The sequence below is a fragment of the Felis catus genome, chromosome C1, assembly GCF_018350175.1.
Source record: "Felis catus isolate Fca126 chromosome C1, F.catus_Fca126_mat1.0, whole genome shotgun sequence".
Lineage (NCBI taxonomy): Eukaryota > Metazoa > Chordata > Mammalia > Carnivora > Felidae > Felis > Felis catus.
Window position 1 is genome coordinate 93700372 of NC_058375.1, and position 26134 is coordinate 93726505.

Consider the following 26134-nt stretch of genomic DNA (forward strand, 5'->3'; position numbering starts at 1 on the left):
CTTTCTAGGGCAGGGTCCCTTCTGGTCCTTAGGCTCTTTGGCAGCTTCCCTCCACCACACATAACAGGTGCACCCATCCTTGGGTCTCTACTGTTCTCAAATGTTGGCGCCTGCTCGTTGGGTGTGGGTTGTGCCGTTCAGGGGAGTGAGCCCTGACCTACCCACCTGACCTTGCTCAGAGCTGCTGAGTCAGCTAGGTGGCTGGGTGGGCTGAGGACAGGTCAATTCTTTTTTTTTTTTTTAATTAAAAAAAAATTTAATGTTTACTTATTTTTGAAAGAGACAGAGAGACAGAGAGACAGAGAGACAGAGAACAAGAGGGAGAGGGGCAGAGACAGAGAGGGAGACACAGCATCCAAAGTAGGCTCCAGGCTCTGAGCTGTCAGCACAGAGCCTGACGCAGGGTTCAAACTCATGGACCACAAGATCATGACCTGAGTCGAAGTCCGAAGCATAACTGACAGAGCCACCCAGGTGCCCCCAGGACAGGTCATTTCTTGACATCCATAAGAGGCAACCTCCCTAGCTGGGCCATGTGAGGCCATCTGGGGGGGGGGGGCAGCACACAACAGCTCTCACCCATGTTATGTCATCACACTCTCTGGCTGGGTGAGTCCTCTGGGTTCCAGCCCACATATGGTGGGGGCAGTGGCAGCCAATCATGTCCTCTAGAGCAGGCTAATTTCCAGGAAGGCCCTGGACCCTGGCCTGACATGAACCACATAGGCCTGCTGCCTTTTCCAGGGCAAGGAGTACTGTCCATCCTGCCTTCTAGCCTAAGCACCCAATTCCCGTAGGTGGACCACCCCACATCCCCCCTTGGGCCAGGCACTCAGGTAAGTGGAGTCAGCCTCCTTCCTCGTTCAAATGGCAAAGGAGCTGCTTCTTCTAGGCCTGTTCCTGTCTTCAGCATCCTCAGCAGCAGCAACGGCCAATTCTGTGAGCGAGGTGTTGACACCTGTTACCCTGATTCAGGAGGACTCAAAGAAGGGCTGAACTCCCGTCTCCAGGAAGTTGGCAGTTTGGTTGCTAACATGCATGGCAGAACTTGGGATCTGAGAGACAAAGCTCTCAGACAATGGGGGTTTTTTACACATCAAATCCAAAAGGCACATCTATGTTGTTTTTTTTTTGTTTTTTTTTTTTTTAATAAGCTATCCTAAGTCACATGTTTTCCTATTCTGGGGATGTGGAGTTTTCACCTCTGTTCCAACTGGCTCTCCCTCTGTTCTCTGAGCAGGCAGCTCTGATCCCTGGACTCTGACAACAGTTTGGGCAAAGCCACAGGATGAAAGCTACTTTAGGCCATATATCCAAAGACTCCTGGGTGGGCAGGTATGGCTCCTGGCCCCAGCTGGGAGATAAGGAGAAAGATACCAGTCTGGCACGCTGTGGATAAATCTGGTATCATGGTCCCCTACTCTCTGTCCCTTCTGATACAGGAATACCCCCGAGAAGGAAGTTGGGGGATTGAAAAAGTGGGCAGTTAAGATGAGGATATGCAGAAGTATGCATCCTTTCAGGCACTTCCGCGGCCTCATTCAAACAGATGGCCCCATGGGGCAGGGTGGTTGGAACATGGGCTTCTCTGACTAAGACTTCTGGGGCCCCAGAGGCAAGTATTTTACACTCTTCCCACTCCTGAACACAAACCAGTGGAAAAGATGTCATTCCAAACCACAACTGCTTTCTTAAAAGAGTTGAACCTGTCAGAGACCTGGTGGGCTTCTGGATAGAAAAAGGTGGGCTTGGTGGGGCAGGGGAAATTTCAGAAAAGGGCACTGGGGGGACCTGAATTACTCATCACAGTAGAGAGGAATCTGGCCTTCCAGAGTCAATCAAGGAGGAGAGAGGGAGGTGGGGGGATGGAAGGGAGTAACAAGGAAGCCACATTAGGCAGCAGTGGGCTAGGGCAGCTCTGTGGGGTGGTGTGGCCAGTGAGAAACCCCAGGTGACGAGATCGCCAAAATAACTTTACAGAACATTTCAGAAATGTGATTTTAAATTGTTTGCTAGGTGATGTAATCTCTCCCCTGTGGCCCACAAACCTTCACTGAAAGTTCTGCTACATGTTACAGCATTATTTTTGCAGTTGTTTTGGAATAGGGGTGGGGGTTGAAAGGAGAAGGGGCCGTGTTCCGTATTTGAATTGACAGCAGGAACTGAAGAAACAGTCACAACACCAGAATAGTGAGTAACACTTCAGATGAGGCAGAAAACTAGAGCCAGAGGTAACCATGAAAATCTAAGTCCCCCTACTAATTCACAGAAATCCTGGGGAGGGCACTGGACTTTCCACAGGACACGGGCGGGCGTTTAGCCAGTGTCATTTCACTCTCAAAAGACACGCTACCTCAGCTGACATTAGGTTACAAACAGGCTTTGCCTCTCCAGCTGGTCTAATAAGACTTGCAAAACATGCAATGTATCGCGCACACCTTTTCCATCCAGGGCCTTAGCACAGAGCACATGGTAGGGACCAGTAACAGCATGCGAATGCCCTGGGTGCCACTGGGAACTGGCAAAATCTAATGCTTCTAGGGATGAGCAGGAAAACCATTCAAGCCAGGGACTCATCTGTCCCACCCCCAAATCCCCCCTCCTTCTCTCGGCTCCCTTACCCCTATCCCAGGGGCCAGATAACATCAGCTCCGCGACCTGAAGGTCTTGTAAACAGGCAAGACCCAGCGGAGACGGTGGTGGAGGAGGTCACAAAAGGTTGTGCGGAAACCACACTGCTCTCTCAGTCTGTGCGGGGGGGGGGGGGGGGGGGGGGGGGAGGGGGGGCGGTGAGCAGGAGGGGAAGGGGCTGCTGGTCCAAAGGGCCTGGGGCCGTCGGTGGGCTGTCTCGGGCCCCGCATATTTCCTAGTACTGGCTGTAGGACGTGTCGTGTGGGGCTCTGGGCTTTGCTTCTAAACATCCCCCTTACACCTTCCTGAGTGAGGCCTTGGGGGGAACCCCACAGCCCAGAGACTCCCTCCCAGGTCCGAGGCATTCTTGCGGAAACCACGCGCGTCTTACAGGGCTGATGTCGCCACCTGGCGGCGGAAAGGGTCTGACTCCCTCTGAGAACTTCGGCGAGGCAGGAAGAAGAAGGCGTGGCTTCTGCGGCCGGGTCCAGCGTGGTGACGTCATGACAGGACGCCGTTTTTCCCCGCCTCTTCTCTCCCCAACTCGGAGCTGCCAGTACTTGACGTGGCGTCACCACCCTCTACCCTTACTTTGCGTGCGTGTTTGCGTGCGGCGGAGGTGGCGGCGCGGGCCGGTCGGAGCTCGGCGCTGCTGCTCCTGGTGCTCCTGTCGCTGCCGTCGCTGTCCGGCTGGTATAGGCTGCCGAGCGGACGAGGCGCTGGCCACAGCACTTTAGCACCGGACGCAGCTCCGCGCGGCCCGGGCGGGAGGGTGGGCGAACGCGTGTCGGAGGGCGCCGCGCGGGCGGGCGGGCGGGCGCCCGTGAGGGAAAGAGGCGGGGGCGGCGGGTCGGCCGCGGGCCGGGCCGGCCGGGGGATGTCGATGCCTGACGCGATGCCGCTGCCCGGGGTCGGGGAGGAGCTGAAGCAGGCCAAGGAGATTGAGGACGCTGAGAAGTACTCCTTCATGGCCACCGTCACCAAGGCGCCCAAGAAGGTGCGGGGGCTCTGGGTGGCGGTGGGGGCCTGGGCTGGGGCCTCGCGGAAGGGGCGCGAGCTTGCCCGGGGCCCGGGATCCAGCGAGTTCGGGACTTCAGGGGCCAGGTTTGAGGAGGTCCGGGACGACTGAGGCGGTGTGAAGGGTGGCGAGTGAGTGGCCCCAGGCCTATCCCGAGCTGGAAAGGCCGCCCCTGACCTCACTTTCCTTTGTCCCTCGGCCCTAGTCCTCCGGGATCTTTCCGAAATCCGCCAGGGCCGGGCCTTAAATTTGAGGCTGACTTTTCCGGGATGCAGGCAGGGCCTTTCGAAGACGGGAGTGGGGGCCGGGATTGGGGTGAGCCAACTCACGACCCCTGTGACCAGCCCCAGGGGCTGGGGCTGAACCGAACCTCTCCCCTCAGGTGAGTGGATAAATCTGGCAGAGCCGCTTTGGGCAAATCTTTGGGAGCAGCGGCTGGTTTATCCGAACAACTGCGTGCTAGCTCGGAGGCAAGAGGAAGAAATACGTGGGGCTAGCTCGTTTATGCAGGTGAAAGCAGCGAGGGCAGTGTGAGATTGGAAAGGACACTGTGGTTTTCACCTTCTGTGGTCATCCGGTTGCTTGGACGTATGTAAGATACTAACGTTTGGGGGTTGGTGACAGCAGACACTGCCATGGATACAGGTTGATGGTAGTCATGTGAATAGATCACTTAGGCATCCCTTGGGAAGGGAGCTTGGGTGGGTTGGAGGGGTGGGTGGTAAGGAAGGATTGCTCATTCTGTACTGCACTCAACTAAGGCAGAACAAGTTTAGTCTATTGTGCTGCGGGGTTGAGCTCAGAGGACACCCTTCTAATTCTCTTGTCCTGAAAGATTAAATAGCAGGCTTTGGAGATTTTAGCCTCACTAGCTCTCCGAACGGTGGAATTGGGATCCCGAGTGCCTTGTGAGCGTTTGCTGCCACCCACATCTTGACTTTCCACTTACCTGGCACCCAGTTAACAGACCGGAGAACCTTTGCAGAGAGGTGACCTTTCTTGAAACCAGTGAGAAGCTGGATACATATTGCCCTCCTTTAAAGATGGTATTTCAAGGCTGTCCGGGCCTGCAGCGTTTGATGGGGTGCAGTGCTTGTGTAAGCTGAATACAGCAAGGTTTGCAGGACTAGATAAGAGTCCTTGAGGCTCCTACACCTGAATTAGTCAAGCTGTCATAGTGGGCAAGATGACTTTGTTTTTAAAGGAGATCAATCTACCACTCCAGGAGGCAGATGCAGGATTCAAAAGACAGTTCACCGTTGTGTGCCGTGGGTCTGTTTTCCCGTAAAATTCAGAAACTTACCAATAGATGCGTTAAAAAGGTGGTAGAAGGTCCTTTGATTCTGTGAAGTCTGATTAACCTTACTTTTCGTGCTGTCACTTCAGCTGACTGCTTTGTTGGGGGCAGTAACTCTAATCTGCACTATTTGAGGAGACAGTCACAGCTTTTCTAAGAATGCTTGAGGGTAGTACCTATGATGGGTTAGGGGAAAGCCCTCGTACCCTAATTCCCTGAACTCTTCCTCTCCCCATTAGCCTATCCTCTTTGGTCTAATTGCTTCAGAGATTAAGCGTTTTTATTCTTTCTTGCCTTAATTTTAGTAAGCCGGTATCCTTGCGAGTGCCACTATTAATAAGACAAAGTTTGTTTTGTGGGTTGTAAACTCCATAAAGGCAGGGAGGGACTCTTGTTCACCATTGTACCTACTGTACCCAGCTCTGTACCTAGCACATAGTAGGTACTCAAGTATTAATTGCCCACCTGCCAGCTAGTAATTGAGATGTCTGTATGACCACCTACCAGGAATAAATATCCCTTTTCCTCTTTGCTTCCCAGGAGAAATACTGTTAAATGTATATTATAGTCAGGACAAATGCTAATGATTTTAAAGACTCATATTCCGTTAGCTGAAAGAAGCAGTCTCTGCCAGGAATGTGGGAAGACCCTGTTAGAAGTTTCCATTTGCTAGTAAATGTACCCCATGTTTCTTATTAATCTTGCGCTTTCTGAGCTTTATTGTTTAGCATTTACACAGCACTTTGTATTAAAGTGATTTATGATGACTAATTACCCTTTCCCTAGTGATAATAGAAGGCATTTATTTAGTTAATGAGTTGGTTGAGGACTAGTCAAGGTCACACAGCAAGTCCCAGGTGATCTGTTTTTTCACAACTACTGAATTGGACGTTATGACTTAAGTCACTTTTGTACCTCTGCCATGTATTGATAATGTGAGAAAGCATGAGAAGAGAGGGGGAAAAATGTAGCTCAGCCGTGTACTGAATGGTACAAGAAAAAGGCCTCTTCAAAAGGTGCCGTCCTTAGCCTGTGAGGACTCCAGCGTGGCTCTAGACCAAGTAATCCTTAGGTCATTCCAAGCCCTGAGGCCCCTCAGGAAGTGAGGTGCTAGTCAGGCTACAGGTTACGTTAGGGTGACCTTGATGGTCCTCAGATCAGATTCCAGTGTAACTGGTGAAAGTTTGTTCACTTTGGGGACAAATTGTCCGTCAATTCAAAGCATAGATACATTGAAATTCTTCAACTGTAATCGTAACTTAGTTTTGTGTGCCCTAGGGTCTAGCACAGTACTGTGAAGTTAATAGGACTTGTTGGTTTGATTCAAGGCTTGATCTGGGTGTCAAAAAGTCAACTAAGTGGCTACCACCTTAAGTAAGTGAGCTTCTGTGCCTCAGTTTCCTCATCTACCAATAAGTGCTTTTTATTTGGAACAGGTGGAGATAGGTGCATGTTAGGAGCTAAGATAGCAAAAGTGGTTTTAAGGAAGTCTATTAGTATTCTTACGCTGCCTGTTTTTAGTGAGCATTTGAGATGACTTATAACGCAAGACATACACAATTTAGATAGAAAGTCAAAACTATACAAAGGAAAAAAAAATACCTTTAACCCTGAGAGCTAAGACCGTTGATGAACCTGATCATCACATGCAACTCCAAGCTTCCTAGGAGCCAGAGGATAGAGGGAATCACGCTAGCAGACATGGGAAATAATACATACCATTTTCTTGGGAAGACAGCTTTTGCTGACACATAAAGTTCTAAAAGAAACTTTCATGGGATGGTATTAACAGCTATAGTAAGGCTTGTTCACAACTGTTCCTGTTGATTTCAGATTGTACTGCCAGGAATATTTGGGTGATAAAAGGGGTCCCTGAGTTGTAAGGGTAGTGTACATTGTACCACAGCTAAAGAGGATTCTTCTTTAATGTTGGTGGTTATCAGTCAACCCAGTCAGCTAGTTCCCCATAGTCACTGGGTATTTTTCCCTCTTTCTGCTACTTTGTGTTGCAGGGGTGATGGCTGTCCTTGGACCTTTGGAAATTAACATTGTGTCAAGTTGACTTTTTTTTTTTTTTTCTTAGAGTAAACTCAGATCTCCAGCTTGTTGATGAAACTTTGTAAGATAGATAAGTTTCTCTGGAAGCCTTATCAAAGCATTTGCTGTTCTCTGCACTTCTGAACATTTATTACTGGGGGGGGGGGGGGGGCGGGAGCGGGGGTCTCTCCAGAGTGGTACTTAGGTGTTGTACCTAAGATCTATGCAGACAGACTTTTACCGCCAGCACAGTAGAGGAAAAGAGAGACAAAACAGCTACTTTTGCTTGTAGGATATTCTTTATTTGAGTAAGGCATGTATAGCACCAGTTCATCAAAAAAGGTGGGCTAAGACTTAGGAAAGCACACCGAGTAGAGCTTTAGTGAGTACTGCTTAGCTGTTCATGTGTTGGGTGGAATGCAGCAGGATGCCCCTCTTCTCATCAGGAAGGATTATGTTATGACTAATTCTTGGTGCAGTTTTATAGAATTTGCACCGATACTTCTTAGATTCACTGAGGTTTGATAGGTGGATGTTTCTTATCTTTTCTACGTCGTTAGCATCTCTCAGTTCTCGGACTGGGTAGCTCAGTCCGTTAAGCGTCTGACTTTGGCTCAGGTCATGATCTCACAGTTTGCGGGTTGGAACCCCGCATGGGGCTCTGCGCTGACAGCTCGGAGCCTGGAGTCCGCTTCGGATGCTGTGTCTCCCTGTCTCTCTGCCCCTCCCCTGCTCACACTGTGTGTGTCTCTCTCTCTTTCTCTCAAAAATAAATAAACATTAAAAAAAAAATTTTTTTTTAAGTATCTCTCAGTTCTCTTTAGAACAGCTGTTTTAGTGGCGGTCTTCAAACAGGAGTCAGGGATGTATATAAGAAGATCTAGTTTGGATTTCTCCACAATTACTGATTATCTCTCTTTTTCTTATTTGTTTAATTAGACACTAGTTGCCATATTACTTTGTTCTAGTTCTTTTGCACTTTTATGTTGTAACAGAGAGAAATTTGTTCATTGTCTAGATCCCTTGCTGGCAAGATTACAATTGTGTGTCTTATCAGGAGGATATTATTTGGATCCAGTGTATGTTGCCCAATGTATTCTTGTAAGGTTATTCATAAAGGATATTTTGATATAGAATCATGTAGATTTCTAGTTGCCTATGACTCTTGATAAATTTATTCTTCCACCTCAAGTAATTATGATCTGTAAACAAGTACTTTAATGCTCTCTTGGGACTGTTAATTAAAGGAACTGGCCAGTAAAGGAGAATCATGTATACTTACCAGTTTCTCAAGTTTGGGAATTTGAATATTAAAATTTTATAAAGAAAGGCTACCCTCATTATACTGCGTAGAAGAATTCAGAACACGTCATGTTGTGGTAGGTCAGAAGCATCCTCATCAGGTATGAAGAACAATACATTTGCATAGGCCAGAGTTTTTTCCAACCTGAAATCTAAGACAGAACCCAAAGTTAAAGACTGATTCTTACCACAAATTTTCCTTCCGACCCTTGTCAATAGTGTCAGTATCTTGCATATGATAAGCAGTTTAAACTTCACTTTGAGATGTGTTCACCTTTTCTCTTCCGATTCTGTATTTCCCTTTGACCCGCTCAGGTATTTCACTAGCTATCCCCGCTGTTGCTTGGCTAACTGAGTAGTACCGTGTATGTTAGGCACTTGATTTTTGGAGTCAGGTTTACCTTCAGTTCCTCTCATCTGATAACTGTGATTTTTGGACAAGTGACTTAACCCATCTGAGCCTCCGTTTTCTTGTCTGTAAAATGAGAAGTAATGGTAGTACTACAGGATTGTTGAGGGGATTAGCATTTAGTAAATTTACTAAATTTACTTAGTGTTTTTGTTCCTTTGTAACTAGAGTGACCATATTTCTGGTTGGCTTCTTGCAGTTCCAGTTTATGTGTTATCCCAACATGCTGTTCAGTGACTACCTCCATAAACTCTGAAAAGTACCCTGGTTTATATGGAATTTTGAAATAGTCTTAAAGAGCCAAAACAAAGATGTTTCTATTGGAATGGCTTCTCACCAGGAAAGAAATTTTCCCTGAGAAAAATGTTTTCCCTGAGAAAAATGTAGAGCTTAAACCTGCTGAACACTAAAATATTTGATTTCCAAGAAGGACGTAGACAACGGGAGAACTTCGAGTTCGTACTGGAAATGGGATGGATGTGCTCTGCCTGACCACCACCCCTCGCTTGTCCACCCCCCCACATCACACGATGTACCTGTGGAAGGTGGGCACCTATCAGACAGTGGGCCAGCTGAGTCCACGAGTTTATATCCTCAAACTGTAATTATCTGGGAGTCTTCCCAAACTAGAATCCTTGAATTACATGAAACAATTCCAAAGACTCTTTTGAGGTATGACTGTCTTTTTATGTGGTCACCTTCAGATCACTCCCCAGTGTATTCCACCTCCTTCCCCCAGGTACTGTTTCTCTTTGCCCTAAACAGCCTGCTCCTAATTACATTTAACTGATTTTCTCCGGCAGAAGTGTGTGGCCTTTGCTCCAAGGCAATTACAGAACTAGGGTGGAACCCTCATGCCTTTGTTGACACTCAGACTGGTTTCATTTTTTTCCTATCTCTGTTCAGTTTTTCTAAAGGCTTCAGTCCGGTGCCTTAATCTCACAACGTGTATAATGGCTGGTACTACTTAGCAATATACAATGGGGCTTAATCATTTACTACCCAAACTGGCCACAAAGAGAAAAAATATAATGAGCTACGGGTAAAAGGTAGTATATGGAATACCGTAGTGGGGATGAGGAAAAGACTTTGAAGAAACACAAATCTAGGACTGGCCCTGCATGCTCCTGCTTTCTTGCCACAGAAGTCCCAGTGCCTCAGCTGACATGCCTCTGTACTTAGCCTGTAGGGCTTAATGGGCTTAAAATGTTCTTTACCAGCCCAAACCAGTTCACTTCTAAAATGGACACCCTGTGCACAGTTGTATGCTAGAGTGAGGCTTAAACGGGAGGGGCTTGGGACTGCTCACTGCTGCATGCGTTGGTCTTGGCCCTGCCTCAGGCCTAGTTCTTTACAGTCTGAAGAACTGCGAGCCCTGTTTGTATATTTTTCTCTTCTTTCCTGAAGAGTGTGTGCACAGTGCCATCCGTGGAATCCCCCTGAACATGCTATGCGCTCAGGGTGCCAAGGAGAATGCTAATGTGCTGATGCGCACTGGTGCGCGGCTCTGTGAGCCAGATGGTGGATTGGTGAGTGACAGAGTGAAGGGGCGAAAGGCCTGGAGGAGAGGACTGTAACCATGTTTCATTTTGGCCTCCTGAATGAAGCTGTCCATATTACCGTGTTTTGAGTAATGTCAGGATTTTGGAAGTTCTGTTTTTAATAAGTGTTTTCAGCTCTTACAGTACTTACCAATTAAGATGAACTTTTGGGACACAGGTTTCCATGATCATAAGGGGAATTACTTTATTCCCTTCTCCCAGGACTGGCTTGGCCTCGAGTCCAGGCTTTTGGGCTGTGACTTGTTTTCATTATGATCATAGGATCCTGAAATTAAAAAAAAGGGACTTGTCAGGAAAGTAAGTAGTGGACAGTGGTTCTGCTCTGCCCTTTTGGACCACCTCTACCCTGTCCTCTTCCTCATAGGTCTTAAGGAAGATTCATTTGGGCTCTCATGATGGTTGGCTTTATTTTGGAGATGTAGAAAAGAGCTCTTTGCCTTGAATTTTTAAAGTACACACTCTCATCTCTGTTTCTAATTTTAGAAGAGAGGTCAGTAAGTAGACAAGTCTGTAGAAGGTAGAGAACTGAAATAGGTTTCTATTTTGCCTGTTTGAGGGATGCTCCTGAGATATTCACTGGATTAGAGACTCTAGAACAATGGTTCTTAATCTTTTGAGTCACAGATCCCTTTAAGAATCTTATGAAAATTATAGTTCTTTAGGAAAATTCAGGGGCACAAAAGCTTGTTATACTTTTCAGAGGGCTTGTGGTACTCCCTGAAACTCATCCATGGATCCTGGGTTAAAAACCCTGATTTAGAGGAGGAGGTCTCTAAGCCATAGTATCTCTTTCCTTTACAGATCCAGAAACTGCCGATTGTTTCCAGCTTGCAGTTTGTCCTTGGAACGAAACTGAGGTTGTTGGTGTTCTTTGTCATCTGCCTCTTTGGGATGCTCCTTGGCTTCCCAAGAGCCTCATTATCAATGCCTTGAGGGTTCAACTCAAGAACTTAGGCATACTGAAACCAGCATGTCAGCAACTTTTGGGGATTCTTGTACTACCTCATACCCACTGCCCTTCATATGAGCTGTGAGTGGCCTGTAAAGCTTCAGAGCTGAAGTGTTCAGAGTAGGGAACTCACATGCTGCACTATCAAAACTAAATAAAATAACTGGCTCCCCTGTATGTCTCAGAAACAGGTTTGACTTCAGTGTAGTACTTCTCAAAACTATTTTCAGAACTGGCTTGATATCTGAATCATACTTTTCATTTGATTTCTCTAGACCAGACATTGAGGGCAAGGACCATGTGCTTGGCGTATAAGTACTGCCAATTGTTTAGTGAGTAAAATATTGTGAGATGATTTCTCTAGGAGACAGTGAGTTGGACTCACTTCGTGGCTTTGGCTCACCATCCCCTTCAGTTGGCAAGTGTTGTTTTTCTAACTTAGATCCCTCTCACATGGGTGATAATGGGAATACAGAGAACTGCAGGTGAGACATTGATAAGAATTTCCAACAGCTTAGTAGATCCCTTTATAATGCTAGCATCAGGAACTAAGGGAGGAGACTGTTGAGATACAAGGCCTCTAGCTTCTTGGCCCAGTTGCTTGAGAATCACAAGGCAGTAGGTTAGAAGCCTAGGGATATTCTTACTTGTAATAGGAAGGCAATTTGATGTCCCACCCGGTTTTAAACCCTTAGCAGTAGGGACACTGCCCTAAGTTGAAAGTGGTGTTCTGGTTTACACATGCTCTTGATTTAAGGAACAGAGGCTCACCTTTAGGGTGTTTGAGATTTGAGGGCCAGCAGTGAGTTGAACAGTTTCATTTTGGAATTGGTGTTGGAGTCCTGAAAGTAATAAACAACAGTGCTGCCCAGCAATGATGGGCAAACTTCTGATTCTTCTCATTCTGCAACCCTAGCTGCCCCTTCTGAACCAAAAGCTAAGCTCCATGTTCAAAAACTATATATGCCCTTGTCTTTGAAATTCACCTCCTTTAGAGTTACAGGCTTCTGGGAACTGGGCCAATGCTTGTCCTAACCAGGAATCAGGCCCTAGTTGGCATTGAGGATTTTGTGTTTTGTTTCCCTAAGTATGTGATGTAAGCAGAATTCAGGGGAAAGGGAGACCTTCAGAATTTTGTAGTTTTGGAAGTAGAAGTAGGTGCTTTGTAGAGATGGCAGATGTGTTCAGTTATTCTGGTAACTAATTCAGTTTCCTGTGGGTAGCCAGGTAGTATCCTGCTTCTAATTCAGTACTTAAGTTTTTAGTGCCCAGCTTCGGGAGCACCAGACTCCTTAGCAAGCAAGACAGGAAGATTCCCAATGTTCAGTTCTTACGGAGAGTAGCCCAGCTGGCTTGTCATGCTGGACTAGATGAATTGTGAATGTTAATTACACTGATCAATACAGTGGCCTTGGTAACAGACTTGTAGCTGCTGTAGAATCTGTTTACTTCAGGTTTGTAACAGAAAAGAAACCAAGCTGGTTGAGAACATGATGTTCTAAATGTAATAAGCTGTATTGTAAGTCCAGGGAAAATGCATGCTGGAGGCACTGACCCTACTGCACCCTTCCCCAGGGTTTCCCAGAGGGAAACATTACTCTGGGGGTGGTTTCTGTTCTTATTTGCCAGTTGAGAATGAATTGAGGTCAGCAAAGGCATGGCTTCTGTGAGATGGGGTATAGGATATTTACAGATCATAAAGGTTAGAAGGAGAACACCCGTGTAGGGAGGCATCTCATTCCTCTACCCAGTTTGTAATTCGGAGTGGAGAGTTGATGGGATTAGTTTCAACCCTTGCATTCAGAAGAAGGAACCCCTCCTATTTGAGAAATAGAGGGTTCAGAATTCTGCACATTCTTTTCTGACTCCACAGGGAGAGGATTAGCTGAACGCTGGGCATGTTTGGAATGAGAGCACCTTGCCAATTTTTACTGATTTTGGACCAAGCCATTGTAAAAATATAGTCTCTTTTCCTGAGACGAGCTCTTTGTCATGTGCTCCTAAACCCTGTGGATCCATTTGATGGATTGGCTGTACCTGACAGATGGAGTTGGTATTACAAAGGCAGATTTTCTACTTTCTTTGCCTTATTTGTTTTCTCTCTGAACACGATGTGTCTAACCCATTTGTTCCGTGTGTGCCTTCAGTTGCTTTATCAAGAGCCTGGTAAACTCCGTGTGCTTGTGTTTGCTTTTTCAGATCCTGCTTAGATTGTCTCAGATGAGTACTTCTCATGGAATAGAAAGAATGGAAGGAATCAGTCACCTAGGGAACTTTTTTAAAACATTCATTTCAGGGCCCTAACCTAGACCTACTTAGTCAGAATGGGGAAGGGTTGATGGTAAGGGGCAAGTGGAGAATAGGATAGTATGTGCTTTTCGAAACTGCTGAAGCCTAAAAGATCCCATATTTAGAACCACTTAGGTTATCTAACAAGGCTGGCCAAAATTGTTATGATATCTGATATTGGAATGGTAATGTAGCTACCATCTATCTCGGACGACTTTGGCCATGAGAAAAAATCTTGTGCCCCATGTGAGAGGTCCTGAAAATAGCCTATGGTTACTCTTCTTTTCCAAAGTATTCAGAGTAAGCTATGACCAGAAATTATGTAGCTCTATTAGCTCAGGGTTAAGCGCCTACTACTGTCTCCCGGGACCTGTACTGGGCACTTAGGATTAATCAGTGAACAAGACAAAGATCCATATCCTGTGGAGTTTACATTCTTGTGAGGTTATTATTTGGGTCATATAAGTCTTGTACAGTGGTTCTTAATCATTTGGAGTTTGGAGCCCTATCAGAGTTGTGTTCATGTTCCCGAAACACAGACACACACACACACACACACACACACACACACACACCAATTTGCATATAAGGGGAGTTAGCAGCCTGAGGCCCGTCCGTGAACCCAGGCTAAAAACCTAGAATGCTTGTCCAGGATTGAGAATGTGGTGATTGGGGTAAAGCCAGGCCATGAGTTGTGTATTTGGGACTATTATCTCCTAGCCACATTGGGTTGTAGTTTCTTCATCTGTACAGCCAAGGTCCGTTGCAAAGAACTTGAGAGCATCTCAAAAAAAGAATAAGAATTGCCAGGCCTCCACTACACCAGTCACATTTCTTAGTCTGTGCTCTCTTTGAATGTTAAGAATGATTTTGACTCTCTGTTCCCATTCCCACCCCTAGTTTCTGGTTGGCTGAGCTTGTTGGACTCAATAGGTTAAAAATCAGGTCAGAATATGAGAATTTCCTTAACATGATTTATACTCTCAATTCCTAGACTAAGAGTGACAGTAAAATTATAAAGATCATGAGAGGGCATTATAGTGAAATCCTGGCTTCAAAACACAACATCACAGAAGGAGTTGATAAATGAGGGGCTGAGGAAATACCCAAGGAGTAAAGACTGGAGAAAGATGATAGGAAAAAAAAAAGAGAGCAGAACTCAGAAAGACAATTGACTGAGCTGGTAAGCCAGATAGCCTGAAACCAAAGAGAGTGGATTTGAGACCCAGACCAAGAAAGAAAAAAAAAAGATTACATTTTAGTTCTAAAGGGTCTGTCACTATTGTTTTATTATCAAACAGAACTCAAGATAAAAGGAGAGGGCAGATAAGGCTTTGCTTCATGTATACCAATATTAATATGTCTCTATCCTTGGAAAAGTTGGTGTTTGACTTGAGCAAATGGCTAAACTGTGCTTCAGGGTTAGTATAATGTATAGTACAACATGTGCTGCAGAAACATGAGTGAAATTTTGTTTGGGACACTGGGAGAAAGAATTACGTAGAAATAACCCGGCCAGATAATAGAGATTGGAGCACAATGAACACACTGAGTCCTGTGCCAATTCTGCCTTTACCTCCCTAAAATCTGACCTTTAGTGTAACTACAGATCAAGACCTCTTTAAGGGTGGTCTTTACAGGGAATTCTTGTCACTCTGCCTGACGTCTAAGGGGAACTTTCCAGACCCACACTGAGGGATGCTGAAATTGTGCTGTATTCAAGGTCTTCCAGGCCGAACTTTTTTTTTTTTTTTTTTTTAGAGAGAATGTGAGCTGAGGAGAGGGACAGAGGGGGAGAGAATTTTAAGCAGGCTCCACACTCAGTGCAGAGCCCAACATGGGGATCAGTCTCAGGAATGTGAGATCATGATCTGAGGTGAAATCAAGAGTTGGATGCTTAACCAAATGAGCCACCCAGGCCAAACTTCTATACACTCAGAGCCCATAGTCCTCCCCAAAGGAACCTGGAGGCTCTAGATGATTCCAGTTGTAACTGCTCCAGTTGTCCAGCATATGGAAAAACTGTTCTGCTATTAAAGTTTCTAACCTGCTATTAATATAAGGAGATCTCATTGTTTGCTCAGTGATGCATTAAACCAAAACTCCCTAATCTAGGGGGAATATAATCATACCACCAATTATGTTTACTTTCTATTTTTAAAGAAGCCCCTTTGAGTGATCAAAGGAATTTCAGGCCTCACTTCCTGGGACTGTTTAAGTCTGTTTTAAGGTTCTATTCACCATACAAAGCTATACAGTTAGTTTTATAGATTGTACTGTCGTGTGAAAGAAAAGTTCCCCCATTACCATTGTGCACAACATAAATAAGTTACCTTAAAAAGCACATTTAAAATATATTCTTTGTTGTATGTTTTAAAATATGGTCATTTTAAATGAAAATAGCAGGTTTCAGGGCACCTGGGTGGCCCAGTTGGTTAAGCATCGGACTTCGGCTCAGATCATGATTTCACGGTTCGTGGGTTGGAGCCCCATGTCAGGCTCTGTGCTGACAGCTCAGAGCCTGGAGCCTGCTTCAGATTCTGTGTCTCCCTCTCTCTCTGCCCCTCCCCGGCTCATGCTTTTTCTCTGTCTCTCAAAAATAAATAAATGTTAAAATAATAATAATAATAATAATAATAATAATAATAATAATAATAATAGGTTTCCCAGATGATGAAAAAAACCAAATCATTGATCAGTTTTAATCATACCAGATTGAAAACCTGTTGAATAAATAAATAACAGGTGGAATTTCTAAGTTGCTTTTGATGCCTACAGCAGGAAGTTCTGGGGTCATTTCTTTCATCCTAGTGGTCTGGATTAGATTGCCCGTACGTTCTCCTCCTCCCCATTCCATCCTCAGAAGATGGTGGAAGTGTATGCTAGACCGGAGCTTTTTGCCTCCACGTTTGGGCTCTTACTCTCTCCTCACCCTTTCCACGTCCAAGGAGCAGCACCTCTTAAAAGCAATTCATTGGCAGCTTTAAAATACTACATTTCTCTGCATCATTTCACTTTTCCCAAAATCAATGTAGATTTTGGAATGGAGAGAATTCTCTTCCTTCCCTAGAGCTCACAAGTCTTCATATGGAAGCTCAGAAAGCTTCATTGCAATAGTGGACTATCCTTTAACTGACCTCTTGAAAATAAAGGGGAGAGCTGCTGTTTCCCCCAGCCTATTCTAGAAGAAGGATAATAGAATGGTACTGGGCTTGTAGGGATTTTTTTTTTTTTTTTTTTTTTTTTTTTTTGCTTTTTCTAAATCTCAATTTGTTAACACATTTGCCTTCAGCAAGTCACTTAACCCCAACCCCTGTTCTGTTTTTTCATCTGTGAAGAGTAAATCTCTCACTCGAAAGATTCCAACATGTTCTGAAAATACAAATCTTCTGTAAAGAAATCATATCTGTGGGCCACTGATGTTGAAGCAGAGTGCAAAACTAGAATGTCATAGAAATTTAGGCATTCAGGACCTTGTTTTTTTGATACCAGTAAGTGTGGATTTCAAATCTATAATCAGCTTTAGGTAAAAGTCCTGATGTAATGCTTGCAGTGGTTTTACTTGTTCTTTATATGCCAGAATTTAAACAAGAATGGTTTGAAAAATATTTAGATCAGTGATGTTCTCACAGTGTTGCTTATTGATCACATTTGAAGGATAACTCTTCCTATACCAAATTTGATTTTGACTTTTGGTTTGCAGTACAGCCTAAAGGAAGAGATCTTTATCCTTGTGCATCTGTCCACTTTTCCTCATTAGAAAATGGCTGTTCAGAAAGTCACAGGTCAGGAAAACTCACTTCTGTGTTCTGGTTGGGGAGCTAGAGAGTTTGGGGAATTGCACTGTATTCATCCTGGAGCAATAGGTGGTTCTTATTGTTAAATAGCCCCAGGCACATTGCAACCACCAATTCCTTTCAACTACCTTGTTTGTTTGTTTCTTTCTTTCTTTCTTTCTTTCTTTTTTTTTTTTTTTTAATGTTTATTTTTGAGAGAGACAGACTTCCGGAGGGGCAGAGAGGGAGACAGAATCCCAAGCAGGTTCTGTGCAGTCAGCACAGAGCCTACCGTGGGGCTCCAACCCACAAGTTGTGAGATCATGACCTGAGCCAAAACCAAGAGTCAGACACTTAACCAACTGAGACACCCAGGTGCCCCATCAACTACCTTTTTTCTTACAGACTATCTAAGGTCATGATTTCATGCTGAGACTTTTATCTAAAATTGAATATATACATCTCAAATTAGAAAGTCAGGAAGGGATGGCAAATATTACCTTTCTAGAATGGAAAATACAGTGTGATTGTATTTGATGTGACTGATTGTCAGATTCTTGTCCTTGAATTATGTTTCTAATCTCCTAGATGTTTGCTATTTTGTGTTTTTAAGAGCTGTGGAAACTAAAGCCGCCTACAGCTGATCTTTAAAGTGATTTTTACCTTGTTTTTTGAAATCGAAACTATTCCATCTGTCTACAGGGCAGATTCTGAAGGATCCCATTGACCCACCCACATTTGGAAACAATACCTGTTACTACATAGTTAACTATTCAATATTCGGTCTTTAAAGTCTGATTATTATTTTATTTGGTGTTGAGTTTTGATGGCGTTTTCCTCCCTTGAGCCTATACTTTATGGGAAGCAGTAGATGGTAACAAAAAACAACTGATATGGTTTCTGTCTCATTAACCTTTGTTGGGTATTAACCTAGGGTTTAGAAAGCACACCCAGGTCCACTCAGCTGCCACTTTTTTGGAGCTGCTTGTAGCTCTTTTGCCATAAACTATTTGGCAAAGATTTTCATGTCTTTCACCCCTCAGTGGATATAGCCTTCCCATTCACTCAAGCAAATATGTGTAGAGGGTTTGAATTTCTAAGATGTAATTGGCTTTCAACCTCATTTAAGCTAAACTTCCAAATTGAAGGAAGGAAGAAAGGAAGGATTGTTTTTATACGTCTCCAATCTTGTTTCTTCTTGGCAGGCTAAGAAATTATACAGATGGCATTTATTCAGTCTGTGTGGCCACCTTCCAAAATGTCAGAAACTCCATCTTCTACACCTGTCCAATGATCGATTGCTTGCTTTCACTGTTAACTTTTCTCTGATAGAAATTAATTTGAAGAATACACATTTGCCTATTTGTAAGCAGTTGGCAAATTTTCATCTTAAAGAACATCCCAGCATACCTTGCAGTGAGGTTTGCCAGTTTAACTTCTTGTGAGTTTTATTTAAAGTCAAGATAGGCTTTAGAGAGGACTGTGAATTAAGTCTAATGACTTTTTATGACAAACATATAAGGTGAACAGTAGTAACCTGGCTCAGTCTTTCCCAGCACTTAAGAATTATTGATTTTTACACTCTGAACCAATACAAAGTGATTGCTAAGTGAAAAAAACAAGGTGCAGAATATTTTAGCAGTCTATTTTTTGAGTAAGAAAGACAGGGAAAATACAAGTATAAGTATATACTTGCTATTTTTTTTTACCTGTATTAATGAACATAAACCAGAAATTAATGAAAATGGTGAGGAGGGAGGAAGGTTGGGGAGATAGAAATGGCAGTGAGACTTCTCTGAATATACCTTTAAAACTTTTGAGACATGTGCCTTATGTGTCAAAAAATTAAAGAGAAGGGAAACCTTAAAATTGCTTGTAAACAGAAACAAATGAATCTAGCTACATATCAAATTGATATTAACCACTCAGAAAACCATACTTCACCGATATATCCTTCGTGAGATATTTTCTAAGGACAAAAGGAACTTCAGTGAAATATTGACACTTCACTACGTAGAATATTGTTAGTAACATTAGTCTTGTAATTTTGAAATTGTTTTATTTGTATTCTAGAATAAAACAAGTAAGCGTATCATTGCTATTAGAGACCAGCATTGTCAACCTAAGACAGAGGGTGCCTGGGTGGCTCAGTCGGTTGAATGTCTGACTCTTGATTTTGGTTCAGGTTGTGATCTCCTGGTTCATGGGATCCTGCATCAGGCTCTGCGCTGTCAGCACAGAGCCTGCCTGGGATTCTCTGTCTCTCTCCCTATCTGCTCCTTCCCTCTTTCTCTTACTAAATAAACTTAAGAAAAAAAACAATAATAAGAGAAAAGAAATGCAAATAGGAAAATTAAAAGTTTAAAAAATGTTAAATTTGAAATGGAAATATCAATATAAACTCATGAGTAAACAAAAAGATTTATTTCTCCATTCCCTGCAAGAACTTAGGAGCACTGACACTTCTATTAACAATTAGCATATTTTATACTCAGATATTATTTTCTAAATACCATTCCCCACTGAAAGAAACCACAGCTTGGAGAAATGGAGAAATCGTTGAGTCCAGATCTGAAGCAGAGAAAGAACAAGGTGAGCCTGGTATATCTTCTTATACCAGAAAGGAAGGAAGCACTTAAACAGAAGAATCAGCTTGAAGGAGACTCCCACTGGCCCAGTTTGAGACAATTGGAGCATTCAGTGTACTCATTGTGTTATTGAGTGTAACAGATTGAATAAATAAAAATATGAAAGACAAGTAAGGAAAAAAAATGAAAGAGGGAGAAGAAAAGTTTCTCCTTACAAAAAGTAATGCCAGCTAATACATGTGATAAGAATGGTAAGGGAAAAAAACATGATTCTATAACATCCCCCCACCCCCACCACAATGTAATTGGTTCAGGCAAGGATTATGAACAGATGGTAAAGTCACTAGGGAACAGGATATTCACAAGCTGACAGATATCACCCCACAATTTAACCGTTACTTGCAAAGGAGAAAATACACCTTTCAGAGACTGATGATCTCACTTTAACCCAGGGTTCAGTTTAGTGCCACTAATAATGGAATGACCTAACATGATATGCTACCTAGTACAATGCAAAGTAAAGTATACAACATTATCTATGAAGTATTCTTGCCAAAATCTTAATCTCTTTCTAATCAAACCTCAAAGCTGAACTTCCAATTTATAGGAAAAAGTAATCTGAAAAGTGGGAGATTCCAAAAGGCAACTGGCCTGGACTTGTCCAGGAAATGTCAATATTGCAGGGGGGGGGGGGAAAGAAGCACAGGAGAACTATTCCAGATAGATAACCAGGCACTGAAGGAACCTAACAACCAAACGCATTTCGTGAACCTTGGTTCTATCCTGGGTTGGAAGAATTGGGGAGGCATTTAGGTCTATTACTATGAAAGACACTCTTTTTTTAAAATTACTCAAGTATAATTAACACAATGTTACATTAGTTTCAGATGTACAATATAGTGATTAAACAATTCTACACATTATTCAATGCTCATCAAGATAAGTCTACTCTTAATCTCCTATATCTGCTTCACCCATCCCCCACCCACCTCCATTCTGGTAACCACTAGGTTTGTTCTCTGTCCTTAGGAGTCTGTTTTTTGTTTCTTTTTTCTCTTTGCTTGTTTTTTAAATTCCACATACAAGGATATCATATGGTATTTGTCTTTCTCTGATGGACTTACTTCACTTAGCATTATAGCCTTTGGTTGCTGCAAATGTCATTTCATTTTTTACGGCCATGTAATATTTCATTGTGCATATACTACATCTTTTTGAAAGAAATTCTTGAGATGATTAGAGGAGTTTGAATACAGACTGGATGATACAGGATTATTGTTAATATTCTTAAGTATGATATTGTGGTTCTGTAGGGGAATATCCTTAGAAAATTCATTCTGTAGAATTTATTGGTGAATTTTCATATTTGCAACCTTTTTTTTTTTGGCAGGACCACTTGAAAGTGTGCATGTATACATGTGTATATATGCAGAGAAAGAAACCTAATGTGGAAAATAGATTCAGTGTAGATGGAGGGTATAAAGGTGTTCATTATACTACTCTTGTTAAGTTTTTGTATGTAGAAAATGATCATAATAAAGTTGGGAAAATGAAACAGTGGGGGTGCAGAGGGAGTTGGAAGGGAACTTTGGTGTATCACGAAAGTCATGGGTATGTTCCAGGAGTCTAGATTTCTTCAGTCACCTCTACATAAATAAATGGGGGACCTGGGTGGCTCAGTTAGTTGAGAATCCGACTTTGGCTCAGGTCATGAACTCATGGTTTGGGGATTCCAGCCCCAGGTTGGGCTTTGAGCTGACAGCATGAAATCTGCTTCAGATTCTCTGTCTCCCTCTCTCTCTCTGCCCGCCCCCTCCCCCGCCCCCCCCCCCCCCCCCCCCCACACACACATGCACGCTGTCTGTCTCAAAAATAAACACTGGTGCGCCTGGATGGCTCAGTCAGTTAAGCGTCCGACTTTGGCTCAGGTCATGATCTCATGGTCCATGGTTTCAAGCCCCGCATCAGGCCCTGTGCTGACAGCTCAGAGCCTTGAGCCTGCTTTGGATTCTGTGTCTGCCTATCTCTCAAAAATAAATATTAAAAATAAATATTTTAAAAATTAAAAATAAGCTAGAGTTGATGATAATTGAATGTTAAGAGAAAAAGAGCAACAAGCATGTTTTCATATACTATTTGTAGCAGATTGAGGATGAGGAAAGTATGGACAGGACAGGCAGTTGGACGGGCAGATAGCTAAATAGGCATTGAAACATAGTCGGGATGTGTATCTAGTGTAAATTGCAGTTTTCAAAAGATTAGGAAGTCCTTTCCTGTCCTATTTGTTGCCACTTTTTAACCTCTTAATTTTACCTCTAGTTGGCAGTTGGAGGCCTAGATCACTTATTTTCATTAGAGCACCTCAGGAGATAATTAGCAAAGCCAGTGAGGTATGTTGTCTCATATGAAGGGTGGGAGGTGGGGTAGAGAGTAGCTGATAAGGATAAAACTGCTCTTTGCAGAGGTATTCAAACTTTATGTTCCTTCCTCACCAGCTAAGTGACTTGGCATTGTGAACCCTGGTATTGCCTCACCCCTTCCTCCCACCAACATTGATGAAAGATGAACTTGATTCCCATTTTTGAAAGGAGTATTTCTTCTGGAGTTGGATTCTAGCAGTGTGCGTGTGTGTGCGTGCATGCACACACTCACATTATATCCTGTTACCCTCCTGTTACCCAGAGAGGAGTGGAGTGGTGGAGGGAGATACGTGCTGTGATTAGTCAGCTTGCCATTCCCTCCCCCTCCAGAAGCTCAGGCCCCATCTGGGGAAACTGAGAACTTAAGAAACTTGAGACAGGGAAGGAGGACAGGGAGCAGCCAAAACCTGCTGAGTCTCAGAAGACTGGTTTCTGCGCTGGGGAATGGAAGTGACTGAAGGTGGCTGTGGATTTGACTCTGTGGCCTGAGATTGATTCCCTTGAGATAAATTGTTTTCTGGTGGTGTACCTGAGAGCAAAGTGTTGGGAAGAGGATACCCTTCTTCTTTGGGAAATTTCTTTTACCTAATTGGAGGTTTGAAAGATGTGCAGACTTCTGTAGTTCTTGTACTTAAAAGCTGGTGTTTATTGATAACTGTTTCTTTTGATTCATCTGAAATGGAATCAGACTGATCAGTGGTAAGTATCAAGGAGAAAAGTCTTGTACCTATTTAGTTTAGGCTGACAGCCATACCCTCTTCCTTTCCTCTGAATAAAGAGCAGATGAGGGTAGAATCTGTAGGAGAAGGAATACCTTAGCCAGAAGATGTGTGAAAGAGGGATTGGAAGAGATGTAGGAATCCTGGAAGGTGTCATAATACATTGCTTAGTAATTGACTTGTTAAAATTGCTAGCTTCATTAATAGTCATCTTTTTGCTCAGTTGCTAAGAAATATGCTGACCATAACTTCAAAACAGAAAAATCTGCACACACAACATGCTAGAAGAGACACTGGAACAGATTATATAAATTTGGGGATGTCTCAGAAAATCGGTAATGTACCAGGAGGAGGGGTACTGACTGGCCCTTCTTCAGATATTCCTCAGCAGTTGAGACAGACTGATCCCTTTACTCACTTCTAAGCTATGCTTTCTTAATGATTTGTTTTCCTAATAATTGCTGTTTACCTTTGAGTCTAGTCCTTCACCCCTAGGAGGAAACCTTGCTGAGGAAATGACAAGCTGTTAGATAAGCATGTGAAATAATACGTTTAATAAGATGTCTAACCTCTGATTTTTGGAGGCCTAAGCTAAACAATATCCAGATAAGGCTGTTAAGACCACAATATCTAGTATCTTTCTTAAGAAGCAGTAAAATTCTCTCGCAGCCATTTGTGTTATTACCCTGTCGGTCAAAACACATCTACAGATTGTGCATATTTCATCTCATAGATCTTTCCTGAAATACCACTGGGTACTTAGTTGGTGCCTGCCAAATGTGTTGATTAAAAGGATATAATAATGATTATTCTCCTGATCACCATCCATTGGCCATAGTGTCATAGTAGAATTCCTATGGCTTTTAATTCCCTGTGATTCAGGAGCTAGACAGCAAAATTGGGTTGGACCGGGGACAAAAGTGTGGCTAAGCTATTTGACACTTGAATAGATGGAAGAAATGTTTGTGGAAAGAAGCTTTTCAGCTTCTTATGGTAAGAAATATCAGTTGGGATAAATTGAGTAGTATACAACAATTTTTCTTCCTTGGAGGCTTATAACTTTTGGATTGCCTGTGATCCCTTTTTCTTGATAAATTACATACAGCAATTCTTTCAGCTCACTTTGTCACCATACTTAACCACTAGGTGGTGGATGTACCATATCCCAAATTGTTTCTTTGGTAGAGCTTCTCTTTATCATTTTCAGTGTCATGTTGAAGGGAGTCAGCCATTGTACCCACTGAGCCCTTTGAAAAGGTGCTCTGAAATAGCACACTAAATTGGCCTGATATTTAATTGAGTTTTTAAGGCACAGCAAGTAGACTTCTGTATTTGGATGTGCTATTTGGAGAATGGGTCAATCTGACCTTCTAGCCTTTCTCAGATGTAATATTAGTTCAAGAATGAAATACTGGCATGCTTGTTGTGGGTAAGGCTGTTTACAGGGTGGTGAGCCTTCAAACACAAATAGTTCTTTAACGTAGGACTTTTTGATGATCAGATACTTTTTGGATTTCCAATTTCTGTATCTCTTTTTCCCCCTCCCCTCTTTCCCATTCTGCATCATATTTAGACCTAACCTTCCTTATAGATACAGCTTTGAAGAAACACTGAAGTATACCAACTAAAAATTATGTTTGGAAGAAATCATGACAATAGGAAATAATGTAAACAGAACAATCCATCTTTGGATTTTGTTTTTACTTAAGTGATCGTATTGGGTGTAAATGCAGTGAATCCATCCCAATTAGAAGGCTGTTACAGAGATCTGGTTTCATTAGAGGGAAAACTGTGATACCCAAAATTGCTTTTGACAGCAGTGTCTTTGTTTATAATGTGAAGGTGAGCGGCACTCCAGGAAGTACTTCGGAAGGAAGACGGGTACTAGCTGTAAAGACCTCCAGGGGGGCAAGCAGGCCTGGTGGGAACTGGCAGGGCAGATCTCTTTGCGCAGTTTGGTGGTGGGAGAGAAGACAGGTTATCACGCATCTTTGTAGAGCTGGACTACCTTATTTACAAGCAGTGAAAGTGTCAAAGAGTTGTGAGACTAGACAGCCATCCATCCATGTCATGGCTTGAATTAACATGCTGCCCACTTCAAATAGGCACCCTATTAATGATTTGAGAGATGGGGCACAGCACTGATTGGTAAGCTGCTTGCAACACAGTCTAATATTTTTAGATGGGAAAGATTTTGCTAAGCTTTAGGCTACTGACGAGCTTCATTAATACAAGGTGGGATTATGACTGTTAAGTCACTTCTTAGGTTGCTGAAGAAACACAGTTCTATCTTGCCACAGCCACCTCTCTATTTTTTTATTTAAGAAACTGCAAATGTTACTGCATTTCCCTCCTCCACCGCCAGGTAGGTGGTGTTTGGGAATATGCCCAGAGCCTTTTGAAAAAAGATGAACAGAGGAGGGAATCATAACAGCCAAGAGAGAAGACTAGCTTCCGACTAGACTGCCCATGCCAGGAACAAGAAGGCTGTTGGAGGAAGGGCTGCCTTTGGAGAGTGTTAAAAGCCATTGATGGTATCTTGACTCTATTTTTTCTGCCACCAAAAGAACTGCATATTGGGTTGAAAGTCATTACCTTGGTCTTGGATTAATCTCTTCAGTAAAACTAGCTTTGCTGACTGCAGAAGTCATGTGAACATGCAGTGGAAAATCCTATCGAGAAGGGCAGATGCTGACCTGTGGCCACTTCAACGGAGTAGGTGGTTCCCCCCGCCCCTCCCGAAAGGAACTAGTGCTTTTGGCATTTAAGCTATAAAGTTTTAGCATCTAAACTGAAAAAGCTGCTTCAGATGTACAAAGATATTTGTTAGTCAAGTTCTAGTGCCATATATATGTTGTTTAGCCCGAGTCTCTTTTATTTACTTATTTATTTTGCTGTGTTGCACATTTAAGCCTGATTCTTCTACTGCCAGCTGATGCTACCCTATCTCAAAGGTACATGTGACAGAGGAGAGGAATGTTTTGCAGCTGTAACAAATGGGGAGTTTACTATTCCTGGCTTCAAAGTGGCTATAACCATGTTGCTAGCATTATGGAGAGAAGATTTTAATCTGTAATAGCTTTTACATTTCCAAAGATATCTGCTAAAGACTTAGCTTAATGGATTCTCCATGGGAA

General features: G+C 43.2%; 1 protein-coding gene across 3 annotated transcripts in view; it reads left to right on the plus strand.

The window, feature by feature from the left end:
• The first annotated feature begins 3444 nt into the window (after positions 1 to 3444).
• Positions 3445 to 26134, plus strand: part of AHCYL1 (adenosylhomocysteinase like 1) — a 38452-nt gene continuing 15762 nt past the window's right edge. Inside the window, exon 1 of one of the 3 annotated variants that reach the window (XM_011285057.4) lies at positions 3445 to 3628. In XM_011285057.4, coding sequence (XP_011283359.1) covers positions 3509 to 3628 — 120 coding nt within the window. In that variant the 5' untranslated portion in view covers positions 3445 to 3508. Of the gene's footprint in view, positions 3629 to 22761; positions 22978 to 26134 lie in introns of those variants that run through there. The other 2 variants (XM_011285058.4, XM_045033268.1) reach the window with 2 other exon arrangements.